Source organism: Trachypithecus francoisi, unplaced genomic scaffold (assembly GCF_009764315.1).
Source record: "Trachypithecus francoisi isolate TF-2019V2 unplaced genomic scaffold, Tfra_2.0 Lachesis_group6, whole genome shotgun sequence".
Lineage (NCBI taxonomy): Eukaryota > Metazoa > Chordata > Mammalia > Primates > Cercopithecidae > Trachypithecus > Trachypithecus francoisi.
The window spans coordinates 119,684,128-119,704,745 of record NW_022681471.1 but is presented as its reverse complement, the minus strand read 5'-3'; the positions used below and the strand labels follow the sequence as shown (position 1 = coordinate 119,704,745).

The following is a 20,618-nucleotide window of genomic DNA, read 5'->3' as shown; positions in this document are numbered from 1 at the left end:
GGTGGTAGAAGGCAATAAGTAGATATATTAGGTATCTATTTGAATTCTTAGCACAAAGATAAAAAGAACTGTGAAACTATGAAAAAAAACTGCCAAGTACATTGATTTCTAACCCTCCACAACACCCTCAACTTCCCACCTCTCTCCCCACAAAAGGACTCTAGCATAATCCTGGGGAGGTTTTGTAAATTGTGTTTTGTTTACTGATCTATTGAAATGTGCTGTGTCAAAGCAATGTGTTCAAAACTGTAACCTGAGGCTTTCTGCAATCATTGCACTACTAAAATGAACCTTGGTATTCCCCCTTTATAGCTGTGCAGATGATAATCTAGCAAATAAATATAATATGTGATGGGAATTTAATAAGGGCCTTGATCGCTCTTGCAATGACGGCAGAGATATTAACTTTGGCAAACCTCTACCACTTTTGAGCAAGCAGATTTTAGTTCTTACATTCATTGGTTTAAATTTTCTTTAGCTCTCACAAGAGCACATTATGTCACCTGGAATTGTCCCAGATGAAAGCCAAAAGGCTTATCAGAGCAATAGATTGTTCCCCTGCTGGCTTATGGCCCTGTCTTCTCAAGGACCTTTGAGTTCTTGCTTGCAGGAGCCCCAAGCAATGAAGAAATAGAACAGGTGACTCATCCCCCACATACCTGGCAGATAAGTCAGAGGCACCAATCCTCAGTATAAGAGAGTCTAAGTAGCATTAGAATTTGACCAATCCACAAAGATTTACCATATTGACTAGTTAATTTAACAAAATAGTTTGTCCATCCATCAGATAAACTTTTTTTAACTGAATTGATTGGGAAGCCAGTTGATTCAATAAATGTCAACTGGTACAATGATAGTCATGGTCAGAAAAAAAAAGTAATCATTTTAAAATATGGTCATCATTACCTGATTGGATGGAGGTTAATACTGGTATAATTAGCTTTTCAATCTCTCTCGCACGTGCTCTCTCTCTCTCTCTCTCTGCAGTTTGTTTTTGCAACTATACTAGTAGAGTTTTGCAGTGTCTTGTTTAATTTCTTTGTGTTGAAAATTCAAATAGATAGATACATTGTGTACACTCCCTAGCAGAGTAGATCAATGTGTGGTTGCATTTTTCCAGATGGATAGATTATCCTACTTCTTAATATTTAGTCATCACAGGAACAATTATATATTCATATAGCAAAGTATTTCCCTTAAGTAAACCCTTTCCTTACTTCTTTATGGCCTCGGGTTGAATACTTCCAATAACAATTTTAATAAAGAAAAATTTCACTTACAGACCACATTTTCTTTACTAATTTTATGGTTTAATATTATTGCATCCTATTCTCCCAATAACTCTTTGGGCATATAGAACAACTATTAGTTCCTTTCTAAAGATAGTCTATTGATATCAAATGGGAGCTAGTTCTTTTCACTGGATTGCCTCCTCTCCACTTTTATGAAGCCTTGCTCACCTGGGGCCACTCAGTTAGTAAATGGTAGTGTTAGGATTAGAATTCAGGCAGTGCAAGGTAGTGCTGTACATATGCTGTATACTCATCTACTCCCAGTGGGATCTGGGATAGCATCCTATCACCAAACACTTGAATATTTCTGCATTCAATAATATGATGGTCTCATTTAGTACAATAAATAAAGACCATTACACATAATAAACAAAGATGATAAAGAGCATTATGTCTGCTCAGGTCAAGTGTTGCCACCAAATCGTTTTTAGAGGTTTTTGGATTTTAGAGTTGCATATAAGGGATTGTGGATATGTTTTCCTCTGGTCTTCATGCTCTTTTTCACTATGTGAAGGCACCCGTCATTTAATATTCAAATAACTACCTACATACTTTTTTTCTCTTACTTCGAAGCTTCTCTGGATAGCAATCAAGCTATTGGTAGTCAGCAGACAGAACCATTAACCCCAAATATTTTTTTTATTGTCTTCATTATGCACAAAATGCAATTCTGTTCTTTCTTTCACTACTGAGAGCTCAACTACACTTTACACAATGTTACTCCTAATTTTTCACCTGTTTCTTCTTTCTCTTTGAACATTTTCCCTAGCTTCTTTAGAAATGGTCCGAGAGACTGAAGAAGTAGTAAAAGGATGAGGTCATATCCCCGAAGCCAAACAGGCAGATTCTGTCAAAGAGGGTGACAGGGCGCCCTACACTGTACAATGCTTCAAAGAGATTTAGGAGATAAGGACCAAAAAGCTGTGACCTTGACAACCAGAAATTTACAGTGACCTTTGAGGAAACAGTTTTCTCAAGGTGTGGAAATGGAAGTCAGAATGCAAAGAGTTGAGGAGCAAGTGGATGGTGGTGAAGCCAATAGCAAATGTAGATCTATTTTTTAATTAACCAGGGTCAATATCCTTTAAAAGTCTTCAGAATGCCTATAAGTTTCCTTTACTAGTTCCATGTACTTTCTTGTTTTCCCATAAAAATCTGGATTCTTGGCAGAAGAGTATGAAAAAAATTTAAAATGCTGCTTTTCCTAAGCACTGACAAAATACAATAAAAGCTGATTCTTATTGTGTTCTCTTCTGCTTGTTTTCATTATGCTGGCATTATAACAGTTTGCATTCTAATATTTTATGTATAGATGTGCAAAATTTCAGATATATTGTGAGATAATATGCTACTGTGATTTGGCCTGATGGCTGTATCAGCATAAATCTATTTATATAGGGAAATATCTTTCCTAAATTCCAAAGGATTGACCAGCAAACTAATCGCTTGAAGTATACAAAATTGCCATTTTGTGGGTCAAAATGATTACATAGCAGTAACTTTACATGGTTCTACCTCACAAGTTTTCAAATGCAACCTTGATACAAACTGAATATTGCCAAATACTTCATAAATCATTAAATGTGGCAGGCTATGAGCCAATGGCTTAGGATGACAAATGGAGTCCAGGGGACTCCAAGAACCATTAAGACATGAATCTTAATTAAACTTTTGCTAAATTTTGCAAATAAGGGCCACCTGTTCACTGTAGCAAGGCACTGGACAGTGGCACCTTCCAGGCTTGCTTGCCTGTGGTGGCTAGTGGTCGGTCACCTCTGCTCTATGCCATGCCCAAGAGTTCTTGTTCCACCCTTTCCAAAGGCCTTGGGTATGACCTAGCTCTGTTGTTCTGGGATCCTACTGCCAGATTGGGTCACAAGACATCAGACAGTTGAAAAATGTACCTTCTCTGGATCTGATTAAATGTCTTCTTTCATCCAACACCCCACACACATATTTATGTATTCACCAGTTTTCAAAAAATATAAGTGACATCAAGGGGTAATTATGGAAAAATTACATCTAGAGACACAATTGTCATTTTTTTATTGGCCAAACTCTCCCCTACTGGCCAGTACCACTATAAAGACTTGCACCAACTACTTGCATCCCCCTACTGGCCCTACTGTGTTATAATAATTTTTTAAAGATGAGTGTCATGTATTATAAATCGGCTCTTATTCTGTGCCCAGAATAAAAGTCCTTTTAGAACAATGTTATGAAAATAAAGAGCAGAATGACTCAATAAATAACAGCTAAAAATTATTCATTCGTTCAAGCCAAAATTTTTTTAAAATAATGATATTCTTAGTAATCAACTTAATTTTATCATAATTAATGAATTGGTCCCTTATAGGACATTCTTTCTCTATTTATATTATCTGAATCTAGCATGGTGTCTTCAGTAAAGTGGTGGGACATTCAATACATTTTTAAGGAAGGGAAGAAGGAAGGAAAGAAAACATGCATTTGCTTATGTAATTGAGGTAACTAAACTTGAGAATATTTTATACAGGAAAATAAGATGTAAAATGGGAAACAAAATATATGTTAAGGGACCCCATGAATTGAAATAAGGACTGAGAATTTGGACTTTGCGTTTCTTTTTGCTCTTTGGTTTTTAATCTGTGTCCTCTCCTATTCCCTATTTCTCATCCAGGAATGATGATAAATGTGCATAATCTGTGTAGTGGTACTCGTATCTGGAATCTGATCATTATCATTCTATATTGCAATAACTTGCTTAATTCTTTTATATTATATTTTCTAATGGTTAGTTCTTGTGAAAAACATAGATGATGAAACTACACCAAAAAAAGTTATCTGCATTTGCATTTCTTCTGTGAAGCAAGTCCAGGTATCACCATCCCAGTGCATTTTCTTTCTGTAGTGAATTGATTTTCAGACATTTCTGTCCTTCCAGTTTCATCAAGTAGTTTTTGCTAGGAACTTGGAAACTGGAATGACAGCTATATTTCCACTTCCTTTACAACATTTTGTTTCCAGTACATATCACCTCACAATGTGTTCCCTCATGGCACATTACAGGATCAGTAAATTAAAAGTGAGAGGTGTGGTTGATGATTGACTGCTCTCTAATTACCCAGAGTGTTTGTCAAAGGCAGTAGGCAGGAGATATAAGCTCTATTTTGCTGTTACATTGATTGTCAAGGTTACAGAACGTCTCTGCTAGCATAGAAAACTTCTCCAATAAGGATACTTAGTGGAACAGACCTTCCCCCAGTGGAATAAATTCCCTCCCCACCAGAATAAACAGTGAAGAAAATGGTCTCATGATCAAAATGGGTTTGTCTCATGCCTTCAAAATAAGAAACATCTAGAATCAGTGTTTCTCAATCTTCTTTTTGTTATTGTGGCCTTTTAGACCTTTTTCTTAATGGTTATCCCATGAAATTTTAATATCTTAGATATACTGTTTACCTGCTTACATACTGTGATCATTTGGAGGACTACTGATATCATCTGGACCTGTGTCCTCATCAAATTTCATATTGAATTGTAGTCTCCAATGTTGGAGGTGAAGCCTAGTGGGAGGTGCTTGGAACATCAGAGTGGATATCTCATAAATCATTAGCACCATTCTCTTGGTCCTGTTCTCGTGATAGTGAGTTAGCATGAGATCTGATTGTTTAAAAGTGTGCAACACCTCCCCACTTGGTTTCTCTTTCTCCTGCTCCGGCCATTTGAGACACCTGGCTCCCCCTTTGCCTTCTACCATGATTGGAAGCTTCCTGAGGCCTCCCCAGAAGCAGAAGTGGCTATGCTTCCTTTACAGCCTGCAGAGCTGTGAGCCAATTAAGCCTCTTTTCTTTATAAATTACCCAGTCTCAGGTATTTCTTTACAGCATTGCGGGAATGAATGAATATAACTGCAAACCACTGTAATATCTCAAATTTTTTCTCCCGGCCAAGAACAATTTACACCCTGTTGAGAATGCATATCTTGGATTATGCTGCCTAGCACACACTGATTGAATTCAGCTGATGTTTCACCAGTTAAAGACTTCTCTATGCAAAGTCAAATTATTCTTCTTAAGTATACCACTCAAAAGAGCGTAAGATAGAGAATAATTATTTAGTAAGTCACATCTTGTCAAGCAACAGGTCAAATCTCATTCCTTTTCTAACAATAAGGAAGCCTACTAATATTAAATAGCATATGGTTCCCAAGTCAAAATGGTGTTCAAGTCAAAAATCTTCTACCCACATATTCAAACTCTTCCACTTACAGAGAGAGGGGCAGGCTTTGCTCCCAGAAGGGATAAAACTATGAGCTTGCAACAGCTACCACTTCATGTGCTTGTTTATTAGCACACATTCATTGAGCTCTGACTACACAGACTTTCAGCTGCACAAGGGCATGAATTGTGTTTGGTTTTGCTCAACATTGTAGGATAAAGGAAAGAAAGAAGGAAGGGAGAAAATAAGGAAACAGACAAGGCACTATGCTAAGTGACTTGAACACTACCTCTAAGAATATTATATTTAGTGTGAAGATACAAACATATAAACAAATAAATAAAATGAAGTGTTATAATCATTATAAACAAAAATGTGTAGACATAAATTACAAAGCAATAGTTAATTATATCTGGTTGGAGGTCAAGGGCAAAGTGAAGTGGGTTACAAAAATGTTTATGGAGACAAGACTGCATTAGGACTTCTGTGGGCCCTAAAACACTCTTGCCTTTGTGGTCCCCTTCCTCCATAGAAAACATATTTAAAAATAATAATTATAGTTCAGTGAGATGAGTATAATTATCCGGGTGTTCTAGCAGCACATATCCTGGACGTCTGGCAAAGACTTCCTGAGATCAAAACGTTTACGTAAGAAAGACCCTAAGAACAAGGTACAAGAGTGGCTGAGAGGTAGGGTAGAGAAAACAGCCTGTTCAAAAGCTGGGAAGTGAGAGATCTATGTATGACTGGATGGAAAAGAGAGAGAACTTGTGAGAGATGAAGATAGGGAGGGAGGTGGAGGTGGAGGGGGTGTCAAACTTTAGCAGGCCCTGTGTTAAGGGGTGTGGCTTTAGCCTAAGGATAATGATAAGCCATTTAAAAGTATCTGTATTAGGAATTAACAGGACCAGGTTTACATTTGGGGCATTCATTCAGGCTGTATCACAGACAATGGACCGGTAGATATTCTAGGGGGACCTCTAGGCTCCCTCTTCTAAGCCAACACCCATTCCTAGCAGCTAAGAATATTGGTTATTGAAGGCTCACAGCTGAGTCCTTCGATGGGAATTGCATCCAGCCACAGTGAACTGCCTTTTTCAAGGATAGACTCTCTCCCAGAAGGCACCCACAGGCATGCCTGGCCAATGTGGAGATACAAAGACCCTGCTCCCTTAACTCAATCAGGAATAGCCCCAGCTCCTGAGCTTCCAGAAAGATTAGCTGAGGCTTCTAGTGTAACCATGTTTCTGGTTGTTTCTCCCTCTGCCTAATCCTACTCTATTTGTTACCTGTTGCTGCCACAAACCTAACAGCTTAAAAAAATACACGTTTATCATCTCACAGTGTCCATGGTCAAGAGTCTGGGTACAGCCTAACTGGTTCTTCTGCTCAGGCTGCAAAGCATAGGTCAGACTGCATTCTCATCCGGAGATTTGAATGGGGAAAAATCTGCTTCCAAGCTTACTCCAGTTGTCAGAATCATTTCCTTGTTGTAAGACTGAGGACTCCAGCTTCTTGATGGCTGTTGGTTGGAGGCTGTCCTTGGTGCCTAGAGGTCACCAGCAATTCCTAGAGCAAGCTTGTCTAACCTGTGGCCTGCGGGCTGCCTGCAGCCCAGGGCAGCTTTGAATGTAGAACAACACAGATTCGTAAACATTTTTGGCGAATTTTGTTTAGCTCATCAGGTATCGTGTTCGTGTATTTTGTGTGACCCAGACAATTCTTCTTCAAATTTGGCCCAGGGAAGCCAAAAGATTGGACACCTCTGTCCTAGAAGCTGACCACAGTTTCTTTCACATGGGCTTCCCAACATGGCCACTTAGTGAATCAAGACAGCAAGAAGATCTCAAAAACAAATCTGCTAGCAAGACAGACTCAGATATAATATAAAGTAACTGCAAGAGTGTGACATCTCATCACCTTTATTGTATTCTATTCATTAGAAGCAAGCCACAGGTACCATACTCACTGAAGGGGAGGGGATTATATGAAGGCATGAATACCAAGAGATGGGAATGATGGGGGCCACCTTAACATCTGTCCACCACACTTTGCCTTCCTCACTTCTTAAAGGTGTACCTCCTGAGCACATGCCCCAATAAACCTGCTGTATGCAGCTACCTATCTTAGAGTTTGTATGCAAGGAGGCACACTGGAGGCAGGGAGGTGAGTTAGAGACTACTGCTGTAACTTTAACTATGGGTGATAGTGGTGGGAAATTGAGTAGCAAATTTTATTTTCATTAATAAATGTATAATCATTGTTCTTAGAATTTAGAATTATCATGGCCTATCTGGAAATAGAATCAACCTAAAAACTAGAAGGTGTCTTCAAACAAGGATACACATAACAAAAATAATTCATTTCTAGGGCTGTAGAGCAGACTAAAGATAACCAATAAAAACAAGACTATGTTCCACAGTGTGAAAATAAATTTCAGACCGCAATCAGTCATACAATCAAAAAGAGATGATTATTACTTTATTAAGTTAGCACAGATTGGACTTTTACAAATTGTAGAAATGGTCAACAAATAGAATTATCCTATTAGGGGCTGAGATTCAGAAAATATATAAGCAACTGTTGGTGTGATAACAGGATAAAATTCTACCCTGTATATCAATACTTTCATTTTTAGCCATCCATTTACAATAATTACTTCTCACTTTTGTTTACTTAGTCATATACAGAGTGATATAAGTGATCATCAAAAAGGATCCATTTTCAATGATTTCTACACCATGTTATACGTATTCTCCACTGGAAAATTTATTTTTCCTTAGGTCTTGGAAGTGTGAAAATATATATATAGTCCTGATCTTATTTCTAAAAATGCTTAAATCAGTAACTACAAAAACCACATGACCACATTTATACACTATATTGCCAGAAAAATATTTTAGAATATTTTGAGTCGTCAATAGCTTATGATTTCAGTGGTGTTCATGGGTATAATTGATTGCTTTTCGGTTTCAAGCACATTCAAAATTTATTACAAAAGAAGAATGGTGAAACAAAATATATGATCTGCTCTTGGTATTTCAGGACGCTCAGCAGTCACACAGAAACAAATGTTTCATTTCTTGAGGAAGCAGAACAACAGCCCTTCAGAGAGGGGTGAGCCTCTCATCCTCTGTCATGAAGGCATCATTAATGTGCCCTCCCTTCATGTCCAGGGGATCACAGGGGATGCCATTTTCAATTGTGTTCATGTTTTCACACTTATCTTCAGCGTCATCCACTTCAGATGGTTCTTTGTTCTTTCTAAAAGCACATAAAAAAGAGTGATTGGCTTCTAGAAGGACCATAAGCATGGTTGCATATGGTCTTCTGTACGAACATGGAGAACAGGAAGGGAATAGGAAATTTAGAACAATGAAATAATTAATGATATTGTGTAATTTTCAAACGAATTTCAAAGACCATAAAGAGTTGGTGAGGTGAAAAGATACTATCAAGATGAGAAGTCTGTATAGATGACATATACATAGTGATCAAAACAAGTGGTCTTATTTAGAATACTAAAATCAATATAGATGAATATGTATATGAATGAATATGAGTGTATATGCACATATATACACAGACATTCACACACACAAATTGCATGAAGTAATGTGAAGAAAATGTATAGTAAATTCACAAGTTTAAAATCCATCTCTAGGAGAACAACTTAATAACAATTGAATTGTTAAAAGTAATAAATTCTTCTCATGGGATTTGACAAATTAATGGTCTGAAAATGTTGAGTGAAAAACAAATAGAAATGAGCTATCAGAAAGCAAATTAACATTACTTTGTAGAAAATAGGTACCATAAACTTCAGAAATTGCTGCTTGGCTCTACTCATTACAAAATAATTGTGTTAATTTGCAAGTCACAATTTTGGAACTCAGAGCACATTTTCCCTAACTACTTTACAACTTGTAGTTATAATTCCAGGTCACTCCAAAAATTCCATATGACAGGAAAAATTTTTGAGTTTCTCATAGTTTCACCCTTTGTAGACCTTGCTGACTCCAACCCAAGTAATATGCAGATCTGTAATATTTCTTTGGAGTGTGGAAAACTGTAGACTCAAATTCAAAGGGTTTTCCTGTCTTTTGTGAAAGACTAAAACAATGAGACAATTATGCTTGATATCATGCAGTAAAAGAAAAAAGAGAGGGCCGGGCGCGGTGGCTCAAGCCTGTAATCCCAGCACTTTGGGAGGCCGAGACGGGCGGATCATGAGGTCAGGAGATCGAGACCATCCTGGCTAACACTGTGAAACCCCGTCTCTACTAAAAAATGCAAAAAACTAGCCGGGCGAGGTGGCGGGCGCCTGTAGTCCCAGCTACTCCGGAGGCTGAGGCAGGAGAATGGTGGGAACCGGGAGGCGGAGCTTGCAGTGAGCTGAGTTCCAGCCACTGCACTCCAGCCTGGGCGACAGAGCAAGACTCTGCCTCAAAGAAAAAAAAAAAAAAAAAAAAAAAAAAGAAAAAAGAGAGGTGGGTGCCTCTAGGCAACCAAAAGAAGGAGGGGTTTCCCTAAGGCTTATCACAGGTTGGATGCTGGAGCACCACTCCATGGTGACACCATGGAGGAATGATGTTAGGCATGAGGCTCCTGGACTTGCAAAGGATTCTCTTGTCCCACGAATTTGTGGAAATGCCAAATAGCAGAAACAAAGAGATCATCTGGCTGAGATGTTAGGCACTGCAGTGGTGACCAGGGTAAAGTCCCACCACTATGGGAGTCCCTCAGGACCTTGGTGAGTCTCTAACAGGTGAGGAGATGGTGAAGATGCCCCAGTGATGACTGAGATGGAATTCTTATTAGTCCTGCATGAGAATGTGCTTTAAAGAAGATGGTGGAAGAAAGGGGAGAAAAGAGAAAGCCCTTTTTTTATAGAAGAATGCCAATGAATATAGAAAGAGTAATAGCAACAGAAACTCACCACTGTAATAATAATTGATTCTGATGAGGATTATCAATGGATACTAAACCATTACGTGAGGGATGGTTGGAGAACAGGATATTCACATGGTCTCAAGATATCACCCCCATAAGCAACATATTAATTCTAAAAAGACACTTGTATTTTGCCAAAAGAGAAATCTAGTGAAAATTTCCAACAATGAAAAAAACTGACAAGTCTGTCCTGATGTCATACACTGAGTAAATCACATATATGTTTTTCCTGTGTTCCAGCCCCACCCCTCCGATTTGTTTTGACCTAAATCTCATAATGAGGAGCCTAATCAGAAAAATCCAAATTTAAAAATGTTTTGCAAAACAGCTGATCTGGACTCAGCACAGAGTAGGCATTCAACTCTATGGGTGGATGAATCAATGAAAGTAGATTAATGGCTGACTGGCTGGATAATAAATACATGGGTGGGTAGAAGATGGGTGGGTGGCTGAACAAATGATGAAGGATAGATGGACAGATGGATAAAATAATCAATGAATGTAGTTCAATTGCTGGTTGGCTGGATGATAAATTAATGGCTGGCTGACTGGATGGATGGATGGATGGATGGACAGATGATAGATGGTAGATTGAACAATTAGATGTATGTATGTATGGACTAACGTTGTAGGTAAAGTTACTCAGGCAGTAACCCTAGGTAGACCTTGAATGGGCTTTACCACAAGAAATAAGGAAGGAAGGAAGGAAGGAAGGAAGGAAGGAAAGAAGGAAGGAAGGAAGGGAATTTTACACACAAGAAATTTCTTATATCTCTTGTATTTTAGGCTTTGCTGATGGTTTATTAAATAATTTCAAATAGTTGTTCATTTAAAACAAAGGTAAAGTAGAATTCCAATTCTGTAGATCCCAATGTCATCATTTGAAAGTATTTTATCATTGCAGATGCCACCATTAAATATCACAATTAGACACAACAGGCAATCACTGAATTGCAGATGCCACATTTTAAACATTTATTAATAAAACTTCTGGCCCAATGCTGGGTTGAAAGTCAGGAGTTGTGGTCCTAGAGACCTAGTGAAAGACAGGCTGCTATATTTTTCCATCCTTGGGGTGAAGACACAGCACCGGCCATGCCAAGCATCAGCAATCAGCAATCAGCATGGGTTGGGGTGGACATAGATTTTAATGTGATGAGAGGATCCTCCCAGGTGAAATTACCCACCAGAGGATTAGAACACTTTGGTTCCTCTTCCTGTAGATAGGTGTATTGTCATTTTCCACATCCTCCAGAAAGCAAAGGACGTCGACATTCTATAACCACCAATCACATCACTTCCATTCATACTATCCAACATTCACTAACAGCTACATTTTGAGTGTCTACTATGTGTATGGAAGAGATACAGTTCTTGTCCTAAAATGAATTCAATGAAACAGAAAAATGCCATATACACTCATCCTCCCTCCCCCCATTTTAATGCTTTATAAGACAGAGGAATGTTTCTTCTAAAGATGAAACTGTAAGTAGCAAATGTCTATAAATTATCATTAAAAATGGCTATCTCACGTAAATTCCCCCAAAATCACTCCTCACTGGGCTTGGAGTGAATAATTTTCCACAACAATAAATAGATTGTGGACAGCCAAATTTTACCCTGATATTTGTATATGTTAAGTATGAAACCTGTATTACAAACATTTTAGTAAAGGAAGCATTCTGAAGTAGGTGGCAATGCAACAGTAGTCTTCGAAATAATGATTGCCGGTGCCTATTGTCCAGTTTCTTCAGTTAATAAAAAAAAGTATTTATGGAGTCAGAAGAAAAATGACAAAAGAGCTAGACGTACGTGATCATTACAAGGAATCTCGCTTCCCCCTTCCCAGCAACAAGGAAAAATGATTCATCAGGCATCACAAATGAATGGGGAAAAACGAAAAAGGAAGATATAAACAAATGAGGACAAGTTTTTCTTCTTTAGAAGAACAACAATATCTCAAACAAAAAGATTCCAAGGGGAATTGCTGTGGAAATTTATCAAACTGAGCTGTGTCAGTGACAAATTAGGTGCATATTGTTCTTTTACAACCTTAGATGCAGTTGCAGAGTCCTGGCATTGCTGGACTTCACAAATTGCAGTGTCAGGAACTTGCTGCTTGGTGGACATGATAAGCAGCTCAAAGGTTATCTAACAGTAATGTATCACTTTGTCACGTTTCATAGTGTTTGCTGTAATAAACTGATTCACTACCTGTGCGTTGCTTTTACTAAGAATAATAAAACTTAACTATCTTTCTGGATCATACTGATTTGATGTTCTGCTAAAAACATGAGTTCTTTTTCCTGAAAACTAAAATCAAGTGTTAATTACTTATGCTATTCCTGCAATGTCAGAGGATTCAGGAAGAGGATGAAAAAACTGATTAAAATACCTGGAACGAGCTCCTAGGAGCCCTGAGAGTGAATATCTCTCATATATCTCATAAATATAGAGAGAAGAGGGGCAAAAGAGGGGAGAAAAGAAGTATCAGGTGTGGCCCTCAGAGCTAGGGGATGTTGAGGAACAGGGTTTGCTCTGTTATAAGATAAAGTAAAGGTGCCAAAAGCAGAAAGAGTATTTCTGTCCTCCTTCAAACAAAATAGAGCTGACCGCCGGGCATGGGGGCTCACACGTGTAATCCCAGCACTTTGGAAGGCTGAGATGGGCGGATCACCTGAGGTCAGGAGTTCGAGGCCAGGCTGGCCAATATGGTGAAACCCCATCTCTACTAAAAATACAAAAATTATCCGGGCGCGGTGGCACATGCCCGCGCAGATCTCGGATAGTCCCAGATACTCGGGAGGCTGAGGCAACAGAATTGCTTGAACCCGGGAGGTGGAGGCTGCAGTAAGCAGAGTTCTCACCAATGCACTCCAGCCTGGGCAAGAGAGCAAGACTCTGTCTCAAAAAAAAAAAAAAAAAAAATAGACCTAAAGAGGCCGGGCATGGTGGCTCACGCCTGTAATCCAGCACTTGGGAGGCTGAGGTGGGCAGATCACAAGGTCAGGAAATCAAGATCATCCTGGCTGACATGGTGAAACCCCGTCTCTACTAAAAATACAAAAAAATTAGCCAGGCATGTTGGCGGGCGCCTGTAGTCCCAGCAACTCGGGAGGCTAAGGCAGGAGGATGGCGTGAACCTGGGAGGTGGAGCTTGCAGTGAGCCAAGATCGCGCCACTGCACTCCAGCCTGGGTGACAGAGCGAGACTCTGTCTCAATAAATAAATAAGTAAATAAAGCTAAAGAGCCAAGATCCAAGAATAGCCAGAAAGACAATAAAAGACAGACAAATATGATTTTCAAATGGGACAGAATCAATTACCGGGGAATTGAGACTGTCCTCAGAATCGCTCTGGATGATTCTGGGGGAAAATAGGGTTACTGGAATGATTTGAGTGGGCATTGTAGCACAGTGAGATTGATGGACTTTGAAATCAAACCTATCTGGTTTTAAATCCTGTTACTATTACTTTTTAACCATGTGACTGTAGGCAAGTTGCTTTACATGTGCCATATAATAGCAATGATAATGCTAATGATAATATTAAGTATTTATTACATGGTAGAAATCAGACTAGGCGTTTTGTATACATCATCTCACTTAATTCTTACTGCGATATTATGCATAGTTTATTATCACTGTTTTTGAAATCCATTGTTTTAACCACTCAACCACGACTATGTGCCTCATCCCTGTTTTTCAGATGAAGGAACTGACACTCAAATATGTAGAGTAACTTGTCTTTCAGAATGAAACAAGATTGGTGAAAGGAGTTGACCTAGAACTCTATTTACTCTCCCCAGGCTTTACTCAACACACTTACATTAGATTTTTATCAGGTATGTATATTTAAGAACAGCAAAGAAAAACACTTGCTATATTCGCTATGACATTCTCATTTTATTTACAGCTCTATTTTTAAGACTATTCATTTAATTAAGACTTTGTAAGAATGTGAAGTTTCAGGATATAAAAGTGTTGACTGAGCCACATCCCCTTGTGTGAAAAACAAGATTTGTGGAAATCCAAATGCATTTTTATTTACTATTGACCTTATGAGAATAGAAGTATGACTAGAAACAAACCACGCAAATGTAGTAATGACTCTACTCAGCTGGGAGCATTAGCTAGGGTTCTATGTCCTAAGTCTTTGACCTGGCTTTGTTACTATAAGATTATAATCTCCTTCTAGGCAAGGACCACCCATGTTATTTATGTTTGTCTCATCTACAATACATACTATAGCTCCTATCACAGAATGGATGGTCAATAAAACAATAAAATATTTTTACTTATCTGGGCTCTGGTTTCTGGAGGGTTGGATTTGAATCATTGTTAAGGTCCCTTCCTAAGACCCAGTTGTGATCTTAGATCCAACTAAGGTCTAACATTATAACAGTCTATTATATACTGGATTCAATATCAATTCTAGTATGTACATGTAAATCTGAAATTGTGCTGTGTCCATGACTCTCCTTATAAACCACAAAGTTTCAGGTTATATAAAATTAGCACTTTGTAACTGCTTTTTATGATCATGCTAGTAACTTTAATAGATATAGCACTTTCTAGCATGTAAACCACTAGGTATATTCTCTGATTTTGTCTTCTCATCACTACACTATTTAAGAAAATATTGTCATCATTTTCCTTATGTGACCTGCTCAAAGACACAGCTAACAAATGCCAGAGACTGGAAACCAAAACCAAGAGTCTTAGTTTAGTGCTCTATTAAAACACACATCACATTATCAACTTCATCACCATCACCATCACCATCATCACCATCACTATCACTATCACCATCATCATTATCACTACCATCATAAAACTGACCATATAACTAACACATCTACTTCTAGGCTGTGGCTAGACACTAAATCTAGTAGAGACATTATTGTGAAGTATATGCAGGTCATCTTGGTTGCCTTCCCACTTGTTCTGCTCCCTGATAGTTGCCCCAAATTTTAAAAATCACGTTTCCAAGCTTTTTCCTTCAACGAATCTCTCATTTCCACAAACTGCTATTCTCAACTAGAGGGCAATAGAGAAGCAACCTCTTGTAGGTATTTCACGAAGAGGTGGCAGCTGTAATGGTGTGCTAGATCTGGCTGGTATGGGTTTTCAAGGGCTGACTGCTAAATATTCAGAATTTTTCAGCCTTGATGGGAAAATGGCAAATGCTACAAATCAGAGTATTTATTCAGAATTTTTCAGCCTTGATGGGAAACTGGCAAATGCTACAAATCAGGGTATTTTTTAGACAGAGAGCTGGTTAACCAATTCACTACTATTGTGGTGACCAGTAGACCTCATAGGATTACTTGCATTTTAAAAAAGTGTTTATTCAGCATGGTAGTGGCATCAAAACAGACACATAGACCAATGGAACAGAACAGCAAGGATAGAAATAAATCCATGCATTTATGGCCAGCAGATCTTCAACAAAGGTGGCAAGAACACACAATGAGGAAAGAACAATCTCTTCAATAAAAGGTGTTAGGAAAACTGGATATCTAGATGCAAAAGAATGAAACTGGATTGTTGTCTCACACCAAATACAAAAATTAACTCAAAATAGATTAAAGAATTAAACATAAGACCTGAACTGTAAAACTACTAGAAGAAAACATAGGAGAAAAGCTCCATGACATTGGTCTGGGTAATGACCCCAAAAGCACAAAAACAAATTCAAAAATAGACAAATGGGATTTACATCAAAATAAAACGTTTCTGCACAGCAAAAGAGTTAATATCCAAAAATACCTACGAAGCTCAAACAACTCAATAACAAGAAAACAAATAACCCAATTTAAAAATGGGCAAGGATGTGAATAGAAAATTTTCAAAAGAAGACATACAAATGGCCAATGGGTACATGAAAGAATGCTCAACACCACTATCATCAGGGAAATGCAAATCAAAACCACAATAAGATACCACCTCATAGCTGTTAGAATACCTATTATCAAAAAGACGAAACATAGCAAGCGTTGGTGAGGATGTGGAGGAAAGGGAACCCTGGTACACTACTGCAGGGAATGTAAATTAGTACAGCCATTATGGAAAACAGTATGGCAGTCCTCAAAAAATAAAAAATAAACTACCATATGATCCAGCAATCCCACTCTGAGTATATACCCAAAAGAATTGAAACCATTACATCAAAGAAATTTCTGCACTTTTACGTTCAACCCAGCACTATTCACAACAAGGTATGGAATCAACCTAAGTGTCCATCAATGAATGAATGGATAAAGAAAATGTGGTATGATGAAATACTATTCAGCCTTCAAAAAGAAGGAAATCCTGACATTTGTGACAATACGGATGAACCTGAAGAACAGTATGCTAAATGAAGTAAGCCAGGCACAGAAAGACAAATGTCACATGGTCTCATTTATTTGTGGAATCTAAAAAAGTTGACTTTATACAAGCAGAGAGTAGAATGGTGGTTGCCAGGAGCTGGCGTGGGTGGGGGGAGATGTTGGTCAAAGACACAAAGTTTCTCTTAGACAAAAGGAATAAGTTTGGGCAATGTACTGTACAGCATGATGACTATAGTTAATAATTATGTACTGCATACTTGAAAACTGCTAAGAGAGTAGGTCTTAAATGCTTGCCCCCTAAATTAAGTATGTGATCTCCTCCCCTAAAATAAGTATGTGAAGTGATGAATATGTTAATTATTTGATTTAGCCATTTCATAATATACACATATATCAAAACATCACCTTATATGCCATAAATATATACAACTTTTATTTGTTAATAACACCTTAATAAAATAAAACAAGCATTTAATAAAATCCAAGCAATGAGTTGGTGAATTGGAGAAGTTTCTACAGTATGATGGAAAATACCAAGATATTTTCCACAATATGTTGGTGGAAAAGAGATCCTTTCCAGCACCTCTTAATCATAGCAATAGGTTAAGCTGATCTTGGATAATAATAATTACTGTTTATTTACTGCACACTATATCCTAGGTACTTTATACACATTTATGTCAGTCAGTCCTCATGAAAGCCCTGTGAAACATCATCTCCCTGTTGCAGATGGAGAAACTGAGATCCCTGGAAATCAGGTGACTCAACTTAGATTATACAGGTAAAGGGAATAGATGGTATTTGAGTTTACCTAGTCTGGGCTCCATTGGTTGCATACTTGCCGCTCAGTGTCCCTGAATAACTAATATAATGGTGTTATTGGCAAAGATAACAGAATTCTTAAAGCTTTGCTGAGAAATTTCCTCAACAGTAAGTTTAAATATATATATGTGTATTAGATGACTCTGGCACTCTTCTCCATAGAAGCAGAATGGTGACTTAGATAATCCCATGGTCCCTCCAGGTCTTCTAAGTTTAAGATTCTGTACCACACACATATACACCATGGAATACTATGCAGCCGTAAAAGGGATGAGTTTGTGTCCTTTGTAGGGACATGGATGCAGCTGGAAACCATCATTCTCATCAAACTATCGCAAGAACAGAAAACCAAACACCGCATGTCTCACTCATAGGTGGGAACTGAACAATGAGATCACTTGGACTCGGGAAGGGGAACATCACACACTGGGGCCTATTATGGGGAGGGGGGAGGGGGGAGGGTTTGCATTCTGAGTTTTACCTGATGTAAATGACGAGTTGATGGGTGCTGACGAGTTGATGGGTGCAGCACACCAACATGGCACAAGTATACATATGTAACAAACCTGCACGTTATGCACATGTACCCTAGAACTTAATGTATAATAATAATAATAATAATAAAGATTCTGTACCACAAAAGCTATGTCATTATTATCTAATGTATGGGTTAGATTGTTGAACATTCCTTTGACCATCTTCCTCGAAACTAAAGGCTTTGGGGGCAACTCCTATCTTTTCCATGATTAGAAAGGGCTTTCATCGCAATTTTCAGGGCTCTCCCCACTTCAGACTGCACCTTCTCCTCACATTTGAAACAACATTTTGTCCAGGAGAAACCCACCACAAATTGTGTCAAACTTAAAACACAACAAACAATTTATCTTCAGAAGGTTGTCATAATTTTCCTGATTATATTTGCTAATTATTGACGCTCTCCCGGTTTACACAAGAGATTTGTCCATCTGCTTCCCAGTTTGAACATGAAATAAATTTGTGAAGGCAAGTTTGTGACAACAGCTTCACTTCTCCCAGGCAACAAATTATGATGCTACACACTCAACTATTATATTACTGCAGAATCTGCTCAGAAGGAAAGAGATAGCTAATCCCAGCACAAACTAGCTGAAAGACCAGCAAATGGCAAGATCATAAAATAACAGTAACAGCTAACACTTACTGAGCACTCACTGTGTGCCAGATACCACTCTAATCACTCTATGTATTAACTCTTTTTATCCCACCAAGTTAATTATTTCCAGTACGCCTCACTGTCACTCTAGAAAAGTTACCTATTCGCAAACAGTAAAGATAAACTTGACCAGCTTGACTCTAGCACCACAAATTATATTCTCCTAAGCTCAGTTTCCCTGACTCATTGTGCTTCCTGCTATCCATACAGTTAATGGATTATATACAAGGGCAGAATCTAAGAGATAAATACATTGGGTCTAAGCAATCTATCTCCAGAGTCCATTCTTCTAACTCCTACATTGTACTAGTGAGGAAATTAGAAACCAAGTAGACGGAATGAATTCGCTAACGTTACAGTTGTTAGAACACAGAATCACAGCATCTCAAGATTAATATAAAACAAAAATATTAAACACAGGTATTCAAGCATTGCATGAGAATACTTCTCAATATTTTCAAAAGAAAAACCAAAACGAACATCTTGTACCAAGTCTCTTTACATTACATGTCATGCCAAGATCATCAAGAAAATCAGGGCCGGGCGCGGTGGCTCAAGCCTGTAATCCCAGCACTTTGGGAGGCCGAGTCGGGTGGATCACGAGGTCAGGAGATCGAGACCATCCTGGCTAACACGGTGAAACCCCGTCTCTACTAAAAAATACAAAAAACTAGCCGGGCGAGGTGGTGGGCGCCTGTAGTCCCAGCTGCTCGGGAGGCTGAGGCAGGAGAATGGCGTGAACCCAGGAGGCGGAGCTTGCAGTGAGCCGAGATCCGGCCACAGCACTCCAGCCTGGGCGACAGGGCGAGACTCCGTCTCAAAAAAAAAAAAAAAAAAAAGAAAGAAAATCAGGTAAGTGTAACTGGATCCTAATCTTTGAATTTAATTTGAGGACTAGACATAAACCATATTTATTCATAGCGTTTTACTTATCATTGTGAATAAAATTACAAAGCCCAATATTTAAAATTATACCTTCTGTTAGTTACTACGGTGAAACATACGGAAAGCAGTAAACTTCAAGAGAAGCATTTAGTCAAACACATACTTAGCCAAACACATCCCACATGTCCCATGTAGGAACCGACACTTTTAAAAACCATGTCCCTGTTACTTTCAAATGCATGTCACTGTAATTACCACTTACCAGAATTCTTCTTCCTTAGTATCAGAAAGGAAGGTTTACAAGCATTAAAGTCTAGTGAAAAGCTGAGGATTTTTCCATCTTCCCCCCTGGATTAGAGGTACTGGTTAACAAAATCATGCTGAGAAATCCTGTCTCTCTTCTTCTCCACTACCTCAGTAACTTCCCCACAGGTCTTAAATTCCCTCCTGAAGCAGTATCAATAATTTAGGCATTGCAGTTTGCAAGTGCCCCCAGAATCTAGGTAAATGAACTCAAGAAGTGAAACTCTACCTATAAATTATTAAATTGAAAGCTCTCAAACTCAATGAATTAGAATAACCTGAGTATTTATTAAAATGCATCCCTTCAGAGATTCTAATTTAGTGGGTTTGCAATAGGGCCAAGGAACCTACATGTTAAACGAGTATTCCAGGTGATTCTGGTGCTGCGAGTTGATTTAAGGCCATGAGCAACACAGCTCTATTCAATATCATAGGCACACAAGGGATGAGTGTCCATCAAAGGGAGGGAGGCATCGGGGACAAGATGGTAGTCTGCATGCACTGGGCTAACAAGAGGTAAGCCAAGGTAGGGAGGCATGGAACTATGAAACTGCCGGCATTTGGATATGGATGACTACCAAAGATTAACTCTGCCTACCCAAAAAGTCTGTTTAGCTCCTTATATCCAGCTTACAAA

At 38.4% G+C, this 20,618-nt stretch overlaps 1 protein-coding gene across 1 annotated transcript in view; it reads right to left on the bottom strand.

Moving 5' to 3' along the window:
- Positions 1 to 7,947: 7,947 nt before the first annotated feature.
- Positions 7,948 to 20,618, bottom strand: part of CLTRN (collectrin, amino acid transport regulator) — a 38,146-nt gene continuing 25,475 nt past the window's right edge. The window contains exon 6 of the mRNA XM_033200913.1: positions 7,948 to 8,756. Within this exon, the coding sequence (XP_033056804.1) occupies positions 8,600 to 8,756 (157 nt within the window). The 3' untranslated portion in view covers positions 7,948 to 8,599. The remainder of the gene's footprint in view (positions 8,757 to 20,618) is intronic.